At 34.1% G+C, this 20,591-nt stretch overlaps 1 protein-coding gene across 2 annotated transcripts; it reads left to right on the forward strand.

Annotated features, from left to right (window-relative positions):
- The first annotated feature begins 679 nt into the window (after nucleotides 1-679).
- Nucleotides 680-19,825, forward strand: LOC131801569 (23 kDa integral membrane protein-like). 2 transcript variants are annotated; one of them, XM_059120364.1, is made up of 5 exons: nucleotides 680-836; nucleotides 6,110-6,189; nucleotides 17,772-18,131; nucleotides 18,193-18,387; nucleotides 19,085-19,825. In XM_059120364.1, exons 2-5 carry the CDS (start codon nucleotides 6,130-6,132, stop codon nucleotides 19,154-19,156), a joined length of 687 nt encoding a protein of 228 aa, XP_058976347.1. In that variant the 5' UTR covers nucleotides 680-836; nucleotides 6,110-6,129; the 3' UTR covers nucleotides 19,157-19,825. The 2 variants fall into 2 exon arrangements, with proteins under 2 accessions (XP_058976347.1, XP_058976348.1); XM_059120365.1 differs by lacking the exon at nucleotides 680-836 and adding an exon at nucleotides 5,925-5,985.
- The last annotated feature ends 766 nt before the right edge of the window (nucleotides 19,826-20,591 follow it).

Consider the following 20,591-nt stretch of genomic DNA (forward strand, 5'->3'; position numbering starts at 1 on the left):
TGTAATTGAAAAATGTTCTAGACAATAAGGAAAATACGCTATGTATGTGTTAGCAAAACACAACTCCGAATCAAAATATTTTATCTTACGTTAACGCCAGGTAACAGTTATACACACACACGTAGTCAGGGTGCCGGCCCTACATATCCGACTATGTTGGTCGTATAACCACTAATTCGTTTAAAATTCAACTTTAAAACCCGCTACACATACATATTTGCATTGTTTCTTCAGTTACCGAAATGGGAAATGCTGTAAATCATGGCAGAAGAATACAGGTAGATGCATCAACGCTTGGGAGCATTGATGTGTCAAAAAAATTTAAATATTTTTTCAAATATAAGTAGATTTTTATATGTTTTCTTATACTATGTCATTCGGAGGCTATTATAATTCGCGTTTTTCAACAATTTTTACAAATTTAAATAATTTTTCATTCAACATTTTCAATTCCAAAATTGGTTTGACATTTCATTGTCCCAGCAGCTGTGTCGACGCGTCTACCTATATTCTTCTACCATGGCTGTAAATAGTGCAAAATGAACACATTTCGTGTTCGTTAAAGGAGCAGAGCTATTGTTGGCTCGTATGAAAAGAAAAGTCGACTAAAAATCAACAATTCGATTACAAAAAATCGAATGATCGATTTTCACCCTTCGCCAAAGTCAATTAATCGAAAGTCGACTTAGGTATCCCTAATATTTCCCGACATATTCATTCGAAATTTCAAATCGCGTGAAGGTGGTCGTGCTGTCATATTTGTTTGCGGTAGTGTCTGTAACGGTACGGTTCAACAAGTTTTGAAAGGGAGAATTTGCTCAAGTAGCTTTTTGAAGGTAATTCAGGGGAACTTTCGCGTTTTAATGCGTCGTTTTTGTCAATGAAAAATGAAGTGATTTGTGTGTTTAGCAAAAAATAACTGTGGCGCGGAGAATGTCAACAAAAGAGACTCGAATTTGATTTAATAAAAAAGGAACGATGGCCCAGTTCGTTTCTGAGCCTTTTATTTGTCACATCTCTACACAAACAAAAGGACACATTTTTTTGTTTAGCTTTCAAAGTTGCCTTCAGACAAGGGCTTGTTTGGCCCGATTCCAAGACAGCGCCTTTGTGTCATTGTTTATTTGGATTGGTGTCAATTGCTTTGTTTGTCACTGACGACGGAAGGCTTTTTCTCAGTAAACGAGAGAAGTGATGTGATGATTGAAGAAGTGCTATTTAAAGCGATCCAAATAGGAAAAAATAAAATGTTAATTTTAGACAAGACGTGGGAATTTTAAAATTAAATAAAAGTAGTGGAATGAACTTTTGTGTGGCACTTAAAGGAAGTTTATGCTGCTGATGATTAAACATTAGGTACCCAAGAACACGCAGCGTTTGCTTGCTGCCTGTATTGTTAATTGAATAAGATAGCCATAAAAAATTAATGCGGTTTAGATTTCTACCTGGCAATCGCCATTGTATAAAAGATTCCGACAGAGTCGGTTTGTGGTGTCGGTTCAGAGTGCAAATCAAGAATCTCGTACCGATGCATGCTAATGACCAAACTGTCTCATAGAGTAAAAATTACTTCGGAGCAAGTTGAGTTTAGGGGCTATGCTCGGATCATTTTGAAATTTTTACCGCAGGTAGGTATTTGTAATCTGATTACGGCAATGTAATTTTTTTGTGGGGGAAATACCCGGTTACCCGGTTATTCGACCCAAAAGTTCGAATACAACATCCGGTTTGTATCCGGTTCTACGTAACCGATATCAATAAAATGGGTATCATTTGAAAGCTTATGAAAATACCTATCCAACAAGTGGAACCGGTTTCGGAGAAATTTAGGAAAATTTGCATTTTTGTATGAGTACTTTTTGAAAAACCTATAAAAACTCGAAAATGGACCCATTATAGGGTCTTAAAATCTATACACTATATTATAGCTAACACTATTGCCTTTCCAAAATGGTGTCATATGTGTTGATATCTTTTGTGGTTCCGTGGATATAAGAGATAGAATTCATTAAATTATATTTTTCTCCAGTCTAGATGCATTTGACTTTGACCTTTATAGCTTTTTTAAGCAACCGGCCTTCGGCCGGGGCTTAAGATTTTCTCCTCTGGGGTATGTCCAACACCGGCTACGCGATCCATAGTTTTTCTAAAAATTTTACATTTTGTAAGTAGCCGGCCTTCGGCCGGGGCTTAAGATTTTCTCCTCTAGGGTATGTCCAACACCGGCTACGCGATCCATAGTTTTTCTAAAAATTGTAATTTTTGTAAGTAGCCGGCCTTCGGCCGGGGCTTAAGATTTTCTCCTCTAGGGTATGTCCAACACCAGCTACGCGATCCATAGTTTTTCTAAAAATTGTAATTTTTGTAAGTAGCCGGCCTTCGGCCGGGGCTTAAGATTTTCTCCTCTGGGGTATGTCCAACACCGGCTACGCGATCAATAGTTTCCTAAAAACTGTAGTTTTCGAAAGTAGCCGGCCTTCGGCCGGGGCTTAAGATTTTCTCCTCTGGGGTATGTCCAACACCGGCTACGCGATCCATAGTTTTTCTAAAAATTGTAATTTTTGTAAGCAGCCGGCCTTCGGCCGGGGCTTAAGATTTTCTCCTCTGGGATATGTCCAACACCGACTACGCGATCCATAATATTCTAACAACACCAAATTAAAAACAAAGCAGATTAACAAGAACGTTAAACCCGACACAAAACTTGGGTTCACTCAAACTGCTTTCATAAGTAACGACTTTAAAAGTCAATATCTTCGGAACTACAAAAGATATCAACACATGTGACACCATTTTGGAAAGGCAATAGTGTTAGCTATAATATTGTGTATAGATTTTAAGACCCTATAATGGGTCCATTTTCGAGTTTTTATGGGTTTTTCAAAAATTACTCATACAAAAATGCACATTTTCCTAAATTTCTCCGAAACCGGTTCCAGCAACCCCGTCATATGACCACTTGTTGGATAGGTATTTTCATAAGCTTTCAAATGATACCCATTTTATTGATATCGGTTACGTAGAACCGGATATAAACCGGATGTTGTATCCGAACTTTTGGGTCGAATAACCGGGTAACCGGGTATTTCCCCCACAAAAAAATTATATTGCCGTAATCAGGTTACAAATACCTACCTGCGGTAAAAATTTCAGGTCAATCCAAGCATAGCCCCTAAACTCAACTTATGCCATTACTTCAATCGTACATACATACATATGCATGCCACAGTAATACTGCGCAGCAAACTTATGTACATACATATCTAAAACATTGAGCATCGCAGCTGCTTTTATTTTGTTTGCGTGGAAGCTATTTCTGTTGAATACAGTCCACAATGAGTGTGTTTTTGTTATTGTTACTATAACAATTAAACGAATCACAATTTGATGTGGAATTAGGAATTTAACATCATCCCAGATATTTAGGAAATTGGCAACGCCATTGATATTCTAATTGGAAAAAGCAATATCTTTCAAGATATCTTCGTAAAGAAACGTAGCGGTCATCTACATACCAATCTTCCAGAGTCCTAATGACCTAATATTTTTAGGAGACAAAAAAAATTGGCTTAACTCTTGTTTTGTAAAAACTCTTCAATTTTTTTCCAGTGATAGGTATTTTTACCCTGATCCCGGGAAACTATTTTTTCTTGGGGACGTACCTGGGACCCCTGATTTTTGCCCACAAAGTGCAGGTTCAAGACGCCGACTAGACCCGGATCCAATTACCCGATATAGCATAACAACATAACATAATGTTAATGAACTGGTTAGAATCGGGTTATGCGGATGGAAGGAGTCATATCTCTAGACCCGAAAAAGGTGGTAGCACAAATTGTAGCATTTTGAAAAGGTAAGGGTGTCAGCTATAATTTGGCATTAATTTTGATGACCCCTCATAATGGTCCCTTTATGGACTTTTTGGGGGTTTTATAAAAAATCCGGGTCCAAAAAATCGATCATTTGACTATAACTTCCGAACCTTGATCACTTACCCCAACATGTGACCACTTATTGGTTAAGTATTTTAATAAGCTTTGATACCGACATCGGGTAATTGGACCCGGATCAAGGCCGGGTCTTGAACCCGCACTTTGGGATCAAAAATCTGGGGTCCCGCGTCCGTCCCCCAAGAAAAAAAAATAGCTTCCCGGAATTAGGTTAACAATACCAACCTCTGGGGAAAATTTCGATAAAATCGAAGAGTTTTTACTAAACTAGAGTTGTTCCAAGTTCCTAATTCATTTTTTTATATTTTTAAAGTTGCTGGTTAGAACATTTTGAAAATTTTACCGTATGTATACCTTGGCGTCCTCAATACAACGTTTGAACATGCAATATTTTCAGTAGTTATAGGACCTTCCAAGGCAATATGGATGTCAATAATGTAGCTTTAGCGTCACCGGAAGGATGGTAACCAATCAAACTTTTCTTGTTTATTTCTTCTCGATTATCGCTACATACATCATGCCATTCCGGTCCTTCACGTCGATCCCGACAGCCTTGTGACTACACAACCGCAGTTGTGTCTAGTGTATTCGAAATATACGACACATTGTTGGTGGTAATACCAACACTTACCACTGGAATTTTTGCTTTTTCGATGTTTTCTCACAAAGACCACTTCACACCATATTTGGATCAAACTGAAACATCCTTTCCAAGGATACCCCAACATATTCAGTTCAACTACACTCTCTTCACCCGGCAACTACCCAAGCAGGAATTTGAAGACATTGGAATATCAAAAGACATATCTGAGGCAATTGTTAGTTTGAAAATCAAATTACTATTTTCCGTGAAATATAAATATTGTAAGCATTCGTATATATACTCGCCTTGGGTCGCTTAAGGTTTATGTGCCTCGATTATTTTGTGGTAAATACAAATTCGTGTCGGTATTTCATTCATTCAAAATTTAAACTGGCAATAGTATATCAGACTTTCATCAAGGGGAGAACTAGAATTGTTGTGTTATTTTCTTAAACATTCGCGTTCTTATGTTACAACCTTCGGCCGGATTAATAAACAAAACAAACAAACGCCCAAACTGCAGACATAAAATGTATAAAGCAGATACATCGATAAGCATGAACTCTATTCCAATGCTGTTTATTATGTTACCCTAATGATATTGGCGGGAACCTAGAAGAAGCCAGTTACTCATGTTTTGTTTATTGTCGTTTCACTTTGTTTTCTCGCACTTTGTCACCCTTAATACGGACAAATGTACAGAACAGAAATTAGGAGTGGTGTATTGTTTAACAAAACGAATATTATTTTCCGGAATTTGTGTCAGCAGTTGCGTTGACATTGCCCTTCACAGTTAAGGACAGAAGTTATTTAGCGCAAACATTGACTCACGCTATTGTTGTTGGTTCTAATCAATGTTTTATTGTACATTGCCATGAAAAAAAAAAAAAAAAAACTAAAGAAATGTGGTTTTAGTTTATTAAAAAAATGTGATTCATTTAAAAGGAAAATAAAAACCCTTAAGGGAATTTTTTTTTACACATTTTAACTTTTAAACTAGAAGATGCATCCAAATGCCGTTCAACATGTCTATTTTATTAAATTCATTTCGTCTTTCCGTTAGTAAATGCAACCCCTTACTGTATATATGCCTTAATATCGTCTGTGTTGAAAGTTCTGAGATAATGGCAATTTTTCAGATTTCGGAACGTTGGACTTTTCAACATCTTTACATTTTCTTATTTCGTCATAACTTGACTTCGCTCAAAAAACAATTAAAACATATATAAAAAAAAACTTGATACAGAAATATACTTACGAAGATAATAGGGGGAGACATTTAAATTTATATTTCCTGGATGTGACTCATTGTCACAATGCGATGATAAAACAATTGTTCTCAGAACATTCATTGTCTGTGTGTCGAACACTAGCTTAGACGCGAATTATAACTCAGTTAGATAACACGTTGTTAATTGCGGATGGGAAAATAGATTAAGATAAATTCAAAATGTAAGAAAAATAAAAATTTCAAATAAATTTTCAAAATAAAAAGGAAACAGTTTATATTTTATTTATTTGACCCAATACAGTTACTAATGGTTTTTATTTTAAAAATATTCTTTTTTTCTTTCAGATAATCAAAAAAACGCCAACATGGATTGTGGAACCACGTTTGCCAAATATGTTCTCTTTATATTCAATGCCATCGTGTCGGTAAGTTTTCATAAAACTGAAGAAAAACTTGTAATTTGTTTATTAATTCAATAACCGGTTTATTATGTAATAGCTAGTTTTATATTTGTATATTGCTGTAGCATAACAATACAGAGAAACCCAAGACGAAGCAACAGTGGTTAAAGCGTAGCTTAAATACGTGAGACGTTAATCTTGACTCAAACCGATTGCGTGCACATCTGTTTTAGTCAGAGTAGAGATCACAATTTTGTTTCTCTTTCAATGCTATGAAGGCAACGTGACGTAGTTCAAGCATTGTTTTATTAGAAATTTTTCCTCAATATCAAAATATATTTTCTAGGCAACTCAGTGCAGTTAGTCCACTTTAATCATTCCATCACTACTAACAACATTGGATAGAATAAGTGGATGCATTGCAATTATTAACAAAGTCGAACCCGTCAACATCTGCTAAAACATCAGGATATTGCTCTATTTAGATAATAGATCCCAATTAGGGCAATATATCAATAGTTATGTATTTGGACGATCACATGATATATTCAATGTATTGAACACATGCAGATTTTCAGCTTTTTAATGAACAACAAGTAAAAAAGCAGTAAGTTCGGCCGGGTCGAACTTTAACCATTTGGAACGAATTTGGAAACTTTCACAATTGTTGTATAGGGGCTATACGATATATTGAACCTGTATAGATATATCTCTTCCAGGAAGTGACGTGCTTGGAATGAACTTCTAGTATGGATTTTTAGACAATTCCATTGAAAAACGTTGCTAAAATCATCAAAATACCGAATATAGGGAGGTACCGTAATATTGAGGATAAACGATATCGTGGACCTTTATAGACAATAATCTTCCAGGGGATGAAGTACTAAGAAGGAAATACTTATGTGGATTTTCAGTCAATTTTATTGAATCATAAAAATACCCAATATCGGGGATACCGTTGTAAGGGGGCTATACTATATCGTACTCAAAAGGAACTCCTCGTGTTTATTTATATGACAATATATAGACAATTCTCTTCCAGACGGTAACGTACTCAAAAGGAACTCCTCGTGTTTATTTTCAATTAATTCCATTGGAAAATGTGATTAAAATCATCAAAATACCGAATCTCGGGTAGAAATTACAAATTATTTCAAAATCCCACTTGTTTCCTTCAAAATCTTCAATTTCATCAATACATATGTATAATCCAGGAATCACATGATATACTTCATGGTACCTTCGATCTCTTCAAATTCAAAACATTAAAATTTTATTTTATGACTTATTTTTTGTGAAAATCGAACATCTACATTGGCATTGCGTTGTATGAAGCACTTCCTTCTTTATTTATTTTCCAACTACTGAATAGAAAGACAAATATCAAAAATTTGAAGCTTTTAAAAACATGATATATTGAATATAAACTTGGTGTTTTTTCAGGTAGCAATTAAGAAAAACTTGTGTGAAATGTGGATAAAATATAGATCAAATGGTACAGCCTTAATTGGAGTTCGAATTTTCAAACATACTTTTCTTCCTTTTTTGTTGTTGCAAAAAAGTTAGGCTTAATCCCATTATTGTTGTTTTGTATTTTTTAGAAAGGTATGGAGAAATCACAATTGTCAATTTTGAATGATAAAATTGCATAAACTTTGTTTTTACAACGACAAAAAGTTCTTTTTTACACGCTACGCCACTGGCTGATTCAGTGGGGATGTTTTTCTTTTCTATGTATGGTAATCTTTAAGGCCAATTTCGTCGATTACAGCAAAGTGAAGTGATAGGGAGAAATACAATATATTTACAAAAATATAAACGCATTTCTTACAAAATAACGATTTTTGTGAGCAAATCACGAAATAATTAATTGACTTCGATGGAATACTTTATACACTACAAACATATTGCCGCTTAGATATTGTTGGAATTCCATTCCTCTCTTGAGACTTTTGTATTATTATTTCACTATATTTGTTTTTACTGTTTTCACATTTGTTTTGGTATTTGTTTTCCAAACATTTGCTGTATTTTTCGGTGTTTGTGAGCGTCTGTGACGACGCACGTCGCACCTCACAAGTTTCGTCATTTTCGAACTGTGAATGGCGGCTAACCGGTTTTTAAGTTATCTGTTGTGTGAAAACAAAAACTTAAAGTAGGTCTAACAAAAATTCACATCAATGTGTTTTTGTTGTTAGTGTTTGTGTGATTGTAATTTAAATTAACCTCAACAATAACAATTTAATAATTTAAAAATTGCCATTGTATTGCATGTATCTACATATTCCTACCCATTCAACTCCTCCCTCATCCAATGGATGTAAGTTATTTGGCTACAATTGCACATGACGGGGGCATAATAAAACAAATTGTAATACCCTTGTCCACTGCCAGCATTACTTGCTAGCTATAAACCTGTTTTGATTTACACAAAAAGCAGTTCTGTGAATGTGAAATGAAATTCATTTGATATGATGTATATGAGTTTCTATTGTCGGGTAGATGCTAACTTAATTGACTTGATATCATGTGAGTTTTTTAGCACTCAGATATTTTAAATTTGTTTCAAAATAAGAATTTTTTCCTGAATATGATAAAAAAAATTTGCAAATTCTAAATACACATTCTTCTGACTTTTGCTTTTTATTTTGGTTTTTAAACCGGTTTTTATGCTGCCTACTTCATCACATTTCCGTTTAAGAATATTTCAAGTCACGTCTTACTTTTCGTAATCTTTGTTATGGGTAAGTATTGTACTCACAATCAATGCACCCCTTTAAAGGGGAAGCATTGGGTGACTCAGATTTCTTTGAAATATCATTTGCACCATTTTTATTGATTTTATGAATTCTGAGTTATGCGACATACGATTTGTCAACATGTATATCGATTGCCTTTGAATTAGTAATGCATTTAACTCCGTATCCCTAGGAAGATTGTGATCTTGTAAAACGATTTTAAGAAGCTAAGAGATTCTTACTTTTTATAATACCCTCCACCATTGTATGGAGGGTATATTAAGTTTTTCATTCTGTTTGTAGCACCTCGAAATATACATTTTAGCCCCACAAAGTATATATTCTTGATCAGCATAAAATTCTATGTCGACGGATGGACGTCCGCCTATGGAAATCACTCTAGAATCCGAACGAAATGAAGTAGGTTGATAAAATTTTACTCAAATGTATATTATGTCTGCAGGACTTTTGGTATTGAAAATGGGCATGTAGGTCCACGTTTTGTTATAGCCCCCATATAATGGTACCCCCCGATATATTTTGATGATTTTAGCGACATTATTCACAGATTTTTTTTTTTTTCAAATTTCGTTAATATAAAAGCTTCATTCAGTATTTTTATGATTTTAATAGAATTTTTAACGGACTTTTTTTATTTTTTTGAAAACTGCAAAATGCTTTCCAAATGGTGGAGGGCATTCAAAGTTCGGCCCGACCGAACTTACAGCTTTTTTACTTGTTAATATTTGGCACAAACATTTTATACGTTCTTAAAATCACGTGCACAAATTAACTCATTCATTCCTTATTTGCATTTGAATTTGAGCAATACTTTAAACCTTTGTGGGGGAGGTACCAGAAAGAGTGGACCGATATATCCCATATTCACACCAATCATCGAGTTAATAAAAATATTCTGATGTGTGTAATTCGAAGGCAATGACCATTTGTGGGGGAGGAACTTGATGGAGTGGACCGATATTGTCCATTTTCGCACATGATTAGGACTCGAAAATTTGGAGCAAAATCGGATTATCCTTTCTCTGTCTGTGCAGAAAATATATATTTTTTTTTTTTTTTGAAAATTTCGATCTTTTGTGGGGGAGTTACCACAAGGAGAGTTTGATAATAATATTGTAATGTACCAAATTTGGACCAAATCGGACAATCCCTTCGTTAGTTATTGTGCGCACCTGCCAGCCAGATAGACAGATGGACGGACGGACATCGCTAGATCGACAAAGTACAAAAAAGGTTTATTAGTTTTTTATCTCAAATGTTGGAGTGTATTTTGTTCCACACACCCCAGCATATGCTTTGGGGTATTTTAATATTATAATTTCACTTGTGATTTCCATTGATTCTCCTGTTGATTGCAATCAAGATGTGAGTAAAATGATGGCGTTCTTTAAACTCCCCAATTGATAGCAATATTAAATCGAAAGCGATGATGGAATAGTTACCTCCGACTGGAATCGTCCCCGCAAAGGTTAACCTGGTTGTTTTTTAAATGTAGTACTCATACAAATCACATTTCAGACATGGTTATATTTTGTATCACACTTAGGCCAATTGGAGATTTTCTACGGCGTTGAACTCTAGATTTAATACATATACCTCAAGGGGACTAATACGCATTTTAAAGTCAAAAACATGTTTCAACAAATTTGAGTTCCATGATTTGTGGATCCATACATAGCAACACTTTTATGAAAATATTTTAACATGATGCAACTCATTTACACCATATGCTTCAAGCGAGTGAGTGCGGCAGTTCCCTTAATTTTATACTTGGACCGAAACACATAATCCGATCCTCGAAAAACATTCACCGTGCAGGTAGTGGTGCAAATATAGATATGCCAATGTGATACCTAATTAGAGATGTCCCATTGTCGATTAATGACTCGTCAAACAATTATTTACATATGTATCTAAGTTGTAAACCTTTTGTACACCAGATAATTAAGTGTAAATTGAGTTAATTGGCTTGGTGGCTTATCTATCGTGTTTAATCAGTTTTCAATATGAACGACAACCACCCTTAATACGTTTCGCGTTTAACAAAAATCAACTGCATGACATGTGTGTTGTTGTTGTTGTTCTTATCTGTACATCGTTGTGTGATTTATGCATGCTAGCATTAATTTTTGAGACGCAATAACTTTCCTCCATACGCCAAAATATGTGGAGCTGACGAGACACAATCGGCATCCTGTCTGTCATCAATTTTGAAGGAGAAAAACCATTTCACATTGTGGAGTTCGTTGATGCGTCAGAAGAAAGTAATGCGTAGAAAGTGAAATTCTTAAAGCAGCATCCATCACTAACTGAACCGGGCACATTTTTGGTGGTTATAGTAATGAACAAAGGAGCCCAAACAACTTGCTGTATTGCCAATACTACGACGTACTACACAACAACAAATACACTCTATGTAAATAAAAATATATAAGAGGAGGAAACTGAAAAAATATGTATGTACGTATGTATGTGTTCGCTCCTCCAATGCCTGTACATAAAAAAGTGGAACAATACAAAGTTTGTTGTAGCTTTCAGTCGGCAAAGGCCACATTGTGGATGTATATAACAATGGGACGCACATTTTTTGGATGTTTGTGTGGGGTAATTGGGGGAAGTTTCGAATACTTCAATATCATTGAATACTTAAACGAGTAGATACAAAAACACGCACATACATATGTACATAGACCCTTAAGTTGACTCGTCGTCGTATATTATGTTGTGTGAATAAAACAACAAGAAACTTTAGAAGATGAAACCCTGCAAGGCCCATAAAACATCCATGACTGCAAATACACGTCCGCACAAAGAGCTTAGATCAGGTTTTTTAGTCTGTAAATGCTGATGACGTCATTATTTGGGTTTGAGAATATCTGTATATTTTTTTTTGTTAAAGTTTATTATTTTTTCAATTCTTTAGAACGTTTTCACAAACAAACGAATACATAATTGAAAATGCGTATTTTTTGCTTAGGTGAAATATGATCAACATATACTTTACTTACCAGCCAACGACATGTTAACAGTACAGTTCTATATTACGCAGTTTCTCTCAAAAATAACTATCCTAACGACCAAACACTAAATTAACCCTATGTCAAGAAGTGTTTCCAAGAAATTACTGTTTCGTTTCTCAGAAACATTTCAAAAAATTATAGAAAAGTAAACGGAAAACAGAACAGAAAACCCTATACAACAATGTGTTAGCAGTTCTACCTGTAAAAAATAAGCGTATATATTTTGAATTTATTTAAAGTAAATCATACCAAATATGATCGCTATTGAAAGCGTATTACTGCTTTAGAGCGGTGTAAATGGTTTGAAATGCGATGATATAAATGCGACTTATTAGGTCTGAATGTGTCAGATTAAGATTTAAAATCGTATGAAGATATACACGGTTGCTATAGATATATATGAACCGGTTTTTACCCTTGGTATGTCCCAACAAATATTATATTAAAAGAAAAATCGTGCAAATATACATATGCAAGCTGTATCCAAATCGCAGCCAATTGTCACCCATTTCAATGGACTTTGTTCTTGGGCCAAGTTTTGTTTCAAACGGAAAATAAATAAACCTTGACTCAGAATGTGATTCTATGCAGTTCACCAATATGAACTATAGGTCCATCTCATTGCCTTTAGCTTCACAAGGACACAACCCTATACCACATTGTGCATAGGGTATAAATACGATTCCAGCATACCGCGTTGACAATGTTGATCTTAAAGTGTACCCAACTTGTTAATATGTGTACCAGTGAACCTGGACAACGATAAAAATGGGTCCGACACCCATGTTTTTAAATTTTACTTAAAAAATTGTCTACATTTTCGGTGGAAATGTAAGGTGGAAAAATTTAGAAGCAATCTCGCTTACTCACTTTTCTATGAACGTAACAGTTTATAAATAGTTGTATAATTGTATTTCTGTAGACCGTTGCTTGTTTGAGCTGCTTATAAAAAATTCTTGTGAGGACATTTTTTTTTTTTTGATTCTTTGGTAATAAAATTTCCTCCAATTTTATTGTGTTTGTCATAATAGTATTAAATTGTATATTAATATGATTTATTTTATTCAACCAGCATATTATTTATTTATGACCAATAAAGTGTAATGCGTACCCTTCTGGGCTTTTTCAATTAATCTGACTGCTCAAAAATACGTCCACACCATAAAAAGAATTGTTGAGCAACCTTGGTGGGCAATTTAAGAGGTGCAGCGTCCCATGCGGACTGGTATCAATAGTCGGGCAAATGTTATGCTTTTTTAGTTTTGTTCATCAAGGCAGTTGCATTGCTTTGGCGGGGAATTCGAACCCATAAGGGGTATTTGCATTGCTACATACCCAGCAGGTATGAATGACATCGATAACATCGTGTTGAAATTCCACACTGATAAGGTTTTATGCTGTTAATGTAGTTATTCTATTGAGGCCATGGACAGCCAGCCACTCTTTCGAATTTTAGAGTTCAGCTGCTCCCCATATTAGGTTTTTGTTAGTGGTCGACCTATATATTCAAATGAAGCAAGAAGCATTCCGATCAAAACATTCACATATCGTCGTTGTCATGCTTTGGCGCTCTATAAGTCATTGCGGATTTCAATGTTTAAAAAAAACCTGACTTGTTTCAAACCTTCATTTTTCGTCCAATTGCAAAATAACATGTATTGCATGGAACAATTGAATTAAATTTTCCTGCTCTTTTGATATTGAAAATTCTCAATTTCAAAATGAAAAGTACTATGCATTTTTATATTTTTGATAGAAGAAAAATTTCGAAAACAATGCATAACATTTGCCTTTTATTTCGACATACAATTATCCATGCTTAACATTTTATATTCCCAAACAAATCTTATAATATCCAAAAATTACTACAAATAGATCGTCTTTTGGTGAATATCACTAAAATTAGAAAACTTTTGAGATATCTCAATGAATCGAGAATTAGCGTATAAAACACTAAATTATGACAACGCCGATATGTCCTTTTTTCCTTTTTGTCAAAAGATCAAAACATATGATGATGGCCAACAGAAAATATGTATTAACGATATCTTCTTTGCAAATATTTGGTTAAAAATAAGTCTCTGTCGTTTTGCATGAAATCAGCTACTGGCGCCAATAAAGCTAAAAAATAAAAGCGCTCTGTACCTATCCAATAAACAAGTAGCTGGTTTTTATCCCATCCAGACGGCCAGCATCATTTTTCACATCTCCTTTACGCTCTCCATACATAATATATGGCTGGCTGCTGATGTCACACAACATGAACTTTGCTAGACTTTTTCTGTAACATAGTTACGTAGCCTTCTCATACATGTATGGAAACCATCCATGTGCTCATCATTTATAGAAATACATAAGAGAGAATTTTCTTGTTTTTATTAATTGTGTTGTTCGCGGGTCACCATGATATTTCATTTAATTGTCGTGCAGCAGAGTACTTGTAAAGGGAATACATTTTATAATTTCTAACCTAAATGAAAAATTCGTTTCATTAAATATTTTGTCATGTTAAAAGGTCGTTTGTGTGCCTTGGTGGTATATATGGATATTTAGCTTCAGTTTGTCATATGTATATGTAATAGTTTTAAGTTAGTTAATTTAATTAAAAGAATTGCAAGTAATGACCACAATACATGCCTCCAATGAGACTTAAAATTAAAGCCCATGTGTATGCGTGTAAACATGCGAATACTTTGTAAAGTGTGATGATATAAACACACATACAATACAAGGTGAGATAAAAAAAACTGCAACACAGTCAAACGCCATAATTTTTACATTTTTTTTTTTTTAATTTTTTTTTTTTGAATGAAAGCAAACAATGTCGGAAATAGCATCAAATTTTAGAATAAGTTTGGTTACCTTTGGCACGAATTATGGCCTTCAAACGGCCAATGAAACCGCTGCCCGAATGTTGCTCTGCGGTATTTTGGCCCATTCCCGGTGAAATGTTTGCTTGAGGTGATCTATATTTTGGCTGGAAATGAAGCGAGGAACCTCGTTTTGTAACCATTCTTGGGTGGCGCGTTCTGAGTGCGATGGTGCTGAGTCCTGTTGGAATGTCCAAGATCTGCGGCCATAATTTTTATTTTTGCGTTAAAATTCAGCATGTTCAGTGTATGTTGTTAAACTTTTCGGAATTTCAATGGTTTTACCCCGAGCTCATTTTCAATATTTGCCGAATGGAATATTGCGATATGTTCAGCTCACGAGCTATTTTCGGCTGTTTTCTTCTTCCTTTCTAACGATAGCCACTTTTGGTTTTCCAGCCAAATATAAAGAAATCACACTATCGCGCTTGAATTCCATCACGAATAACTTTTTTTTCTGGAAAATTCTCACCAAAATGCTTTTGTACCTTTGCAAACAATATAATGAGCTGTCACTGGAATGATTTTAACAGCTGTCAGGCGAGTGACATAGAAATTACAGCAGTCTTAAGTTGGTTGCAACCTTTTCACCTCACCCTGTATTTTAATTATTTATTTATTTCCATTAATGATTTCCAATTACTGATAAGTAATATTCTTATGAACTGAGTTTTTCGCGACCTTAAAATGGGACACATTGATGTCTCTGCGAAAGTGTATTGCTGTGAATACAAATCGGTGCAATCAATCCGCACCTTTATTTAATTTAACAGGTTGCTGTTAACAAGAAACAATTTCCTTGTAAAAAATCTGGCAGCTGCAGCTATTTCCAGAGAGATGATCTCATATGTTTACTGTTCCACATATATTTTTTGTTTTGTTGTTGAGACTTAAAAAAACAACACGAACAACAATAACACATGAATGAGATAAATTTTTTTATTCAGTTCACAAAAGTTCGTTGCAGTGGCCGATTGTTTTATACAATCAACAAAATATGTATTCATTCATTTATATATGCATGCAAATGTTTTAAATGAAAATAACAACAAATTTGCGTAGATGTAGAGTACATTGAATGATCTTCTCGTGGCCACATTTTGTTTGATAAAGCGAAAATTCTCAATATTCGTGAGATAGTTATGTTTGGAGGCATTTTCTAAAGACACTTACAGGGTGAGATAAAAAAAACTGCAACAAAGTCAAACGCCATAATGCAAAATATGTCGGCAATAGCATCAAATTTTAGAATAAGTTTAGATTTGTACGAATTGGTCACCTTTGGCACGAAATGAGGCATTCAAACGGCCAATGAAACCGTCACACGCTGCCCGAATCTTGTCTTGAACATGGTAAAACTAAGAAAGTAAAGTCATGTAATCATATGTTTTATACATTTGACAACATCTCACTGTGGAAATCTATATTCATAAATCCATTGTATACACACAAAATCAGAGATGGGAACTGTTTTTTAGGCATTGAAATTTGACAAAGTAAATTACAGAAAATGCAGAGCTGGGAATGCTAATTTGACATAGGGTTACCTTTCCTTCATTGTACCATGGTTTTGAAAAAAAGAAAATAATTAAAAAATATTTCAAATTTTGGAACAACAGAAATGCATATTTCCACGTCAACGGGCCACAATTGTATAATTGTGGAATAAAAAAAAAACTTGTTCTACTATCTTGGATTTAATTTTGTGGAGAAACCCCGATATTCCATTCATGTTTTGTGGGTTTTCAAGAATATAATATTTTTGGGGAAAAATGTTAAATAAACAGAACCAATTGTTGCATGTTGAAAAGTCTATTTGACATAAAAAGACTCCAGTACAGAGTTATATTTTCCTAGTTTCCTTGAAGTTGAGCAATTTTTTTTTTATTGATCCATGCAAGGAACCAGACTAGCTGTCTATAAATGACTAACACAGTTCCAACAACAACAAATTGGTGGGATTTTGGTTACAACATTTTATTGAAATCTGGATATGAAGTTTTAATTCGAATAGCCTAATTTGTAAGCCTAAGAAGTTTGGTTTGGATTAGCCAAAAAAATTGGCGTAAAACTTATGATAAGCCTAACAGTACGTTTATATATATGAGGGTTAACCCACTGGATTTGGATTTAAATTGTCATTTCCATTACTTTTACTTCAAATAAATCCTCTCAAAGTAGGTTAACCCTACGAAAAGTTCTAACGTAAACATGGTATAAGATTCTATGTGAGCTTATTTAAATACTATTTTTAATAGAAATATTATTAGCTAAATAAAAGGTTAATATAAAATATTTTAATGCGTAACAGTACGTTTACATATGTATAAAAGAGTTGACCCACTGGATTTGAATTACAGTTGTAAAATCCATTACTCATACTTCAAATAAATCCTCTTAACGTAGGTTAATCCTGCAAAAACTTCTAACGTAAACATGGCATAAGGGCCTTTAAATGCGTAATTTAGGTAATCACTGATGTGTAGTACGTATACTAACGCACGTATTAAAAAATATTTCATATTTGCACATTCGATTGCCATAACATAGCTACGATCATGACAATTGCATAAGTTTCCCGGCAGATTGGGCATGTGGAGGTAACCTCAGTCGTTATCGGAATACATAATTAGTAAATCTGTGCACACATTAGAAATTCCACAGCAACACAGACTTTTAACCATAAATTCCACTCACCGTTGGCTGATAATAGAAAATTTTGCATGATATGAATGACATTTTGATCGTATTTGGAATAATGCCCCTTGCAACAAAACGTATAATAATAACCTTTTGCAGAATGGAAATTCCACTTATTATGTTTTCACGTATCCATTAGATATTTCCATTCTGTCCATATTTTACCGAAGAAAATTCACTGGTGTCCCAAAATTTGAGCTTCCATCCTATTTAGCATCCTATTTAGCATTAAACACCCCCTTTCTTCTTGTTTACAGATTCTTGGCATTTTGGTGATTGTATTTGGCGTCTTGATTTTGAATAGCATTGGCATGATAGAGGTTGATGGCCAAACCGGATTCCCACCTCAGGCTGCCATGCCAATTGGTATGATTACCATTGGTTCTATTGTGGTATTCATTTCATTTTTGGGCTGCTGCGGTGCCATTCGTGAAGATGTCTGCATGACAATGTGCTATGCTGTACTGATGCTGATATTGCTTATCATCCAATTGATCGTTGTAGTTCTGCTGTGGACCAACCAAGACAAAATTGAAACCGCCATGGATAATGTTATCGAAAGTGCATGGCAGTCGGAAGTTCGTGAAGCAGGTGTATTCGAAGTTGTACAAAAATCGGTAAGTAATGTGAGCTGGCAAAATGATAAATGAAATATTAATGGTTTCGTTATATATGCAGCTCAAATGTTGCGGTGTCAACAGTGCCGCTGATTATGCTCTTAATGGCCGTATTCCACCAAAATCATGCTGCCCTGCAGATGAGACCTGCATCGTTATCAACTACTATCCTGGCTGCAAAAAGGAAGCCCGCAAATTCATAACAGGCAGTTCCGAAAAAGCCAAATACTTTGGCCTGGGCTTAATTGTTGTTGAGGTAAGTTAACTGTTTGCAGGGGGTAATATTAAAAGGAGCAGAACATGGATATAAAAAATTATGTTTCTATGTTTTGTTTCACGTCCATTCACGTCCGTTCACATTTCCTTAAATACTTTGATGTAAGGTATTATGCGTTGACATAACACGTATGTGCAGGACATTCTATATGACAATATGGACTGGAGTAGAGTAGGTTAATTTAGCAATTTTGTCTTCAATTAATTCAATGCAATAGCAAATTCAATTTCGGAGAACATTACTCGATACTTAGTTTCAATTCCATTTCAAAAAAAGTTGGTTTTTTTAAGGGAGCGTAGAAAATCACTTTTCATTCAAGCAAACTTAGCAAGTCTGAATAGACATTGGAAATGTTAGTATATTGGCAATTTGGAATCTTTATAACTATGCTCATTGCAATAGTTGTTTAATAGATATAGAACAATTATATAAAAGTGTTTACCACGATAAGCGATTTTCGACTCCATAAAGTTTATGAAACTTCAATAAAAAAACAATTAAGACTCATTTGAGACATACGCCCACACCAAAGCAAATGATTCCTTTATGAACCCGGCAGTCATTTATTTATAAAATAAGAATTGAGTTGATGATTTGTACCCCCCGCCGAACTATGTGCTTCAATCAATCATACTTACATGTGTAATTAACCCGTATTTCTTTTTTATTTTTCCAGCTCGTTGGTTTCATATTTGCTTGCTGTCTGGCTAATAATGTACGCAACAGTAAGCGACGAAACGCTTACTAATTTGGAAAGCAATGAAGGTCAACTAATTCTAATACCAACATTGCCCCCCAAAAACAACATGCAACAAGAAACAAAGTTTTTCCTCAAGTAATTTTTTACGCACACAATGGATTTTCCACAGAAATAAGAGATATATAGATTGTTACGTTATATACACACCAGCATACCTGTAAACAAACCAATAGAATACAAAAAGAAAAATCGAAAACTACCAAAATTACACATATATACAAACAAAAACACAAATACACACTTATATACCACATTAATTGATATATGTAGATACAAATGTATATCAGTGAATCTCCTATGTTATTTTTTGTAATAGATTTACAGAGAACCATTTACACATACGTTGAATATATAACGGAAGAGGATATATTACTAATCCATGAATTAATTATTCTTTATTATCTTCTGTATATTAAATATTGTTTTATAATTAGTATTTATGCAAAGAACGAAAACAAAGAAGAAGTATACAATGAATTTCTTTACTTTATTAAACACGTATATGTACATATTTACATGTATTGATAGAACACACCTTTTGTATGTTTGTATTCTATTTGTATTTTTTTTTTGTAAGTACGCCAAAATTTCCCTCCAATCTCAAATGGCTTATATTAAAATTCACAAAATAAAATTCATGTTATTTTCTCTATTAAACCTTTTTTATTTGTATCCCTTTTCGGTCATTGTATTTTTTAAGAAATCTCAACATTTTTATACCAACACTTAACATCTTAATGAATTAAATGATGAAATAATAATCTCGAAGCACAATTAATATAAAAGGGAAGTTTTTATTATTCATAAAGTAGAACAATCAATGTCGTATGTCGGACAGAAATTTATACGTATTGAAACATTTCCACTTTGTATATGAAATTACTAATGTTTGTTACAAATTCAGTAGTTTTTACCATAAACGGAATTCTGTAAGAACGACAGAATTCGCACATAACTTATCCTAGAAAACTGATATGTCTTTAGGTTTGAGTGATAAACAAACAAAAAAATTATCAGAATAGGGCCCCTGATATAATGAAAATCATGGTACAATGAATACAAAGTAGGCCAAAGGTATCTACTCATTTCTATTTTTAAATTTGAATGGTTTATTCAACGTAACCTCATTTCCAATAATAATAACCATTTGAATAAATTGTTTTATTTACAAAAAAAAAAAAAAAAAAAAAACAAAAAAAAAAATATTCTTGTTACAATTACTCTGTTCCAGAACCAGCAATAGTCTTGCAATTTTCTTCGATATCATAAAGGGAAAGTCGGACATAATAGTAAAAACTTTTACATTCTTGCAGTTCTGGAACAGACCAAATAACAAAAGAAATATTCACCCTTATTATGGTTGGCGTTGTCGTAGGCGTTCAAGTGTCGTAGACGTAGTCGTAGGCGTTGTCGTAACTAGAAA

This window comes from Musca domestica, unplaced genomic scaffold (assembly GCF_030504385.1).
Source record: "Musca domestica strain aabys unplaced genomic scaffold, Musca_domestica.polishedcontigs.V.1.1 17, whole genome shotgun sequence".
NCBI lineage: Eukaryota > Metazoa > Arthropoda > Insecta > Diptera > Muscidae > Musca > Musca domestica.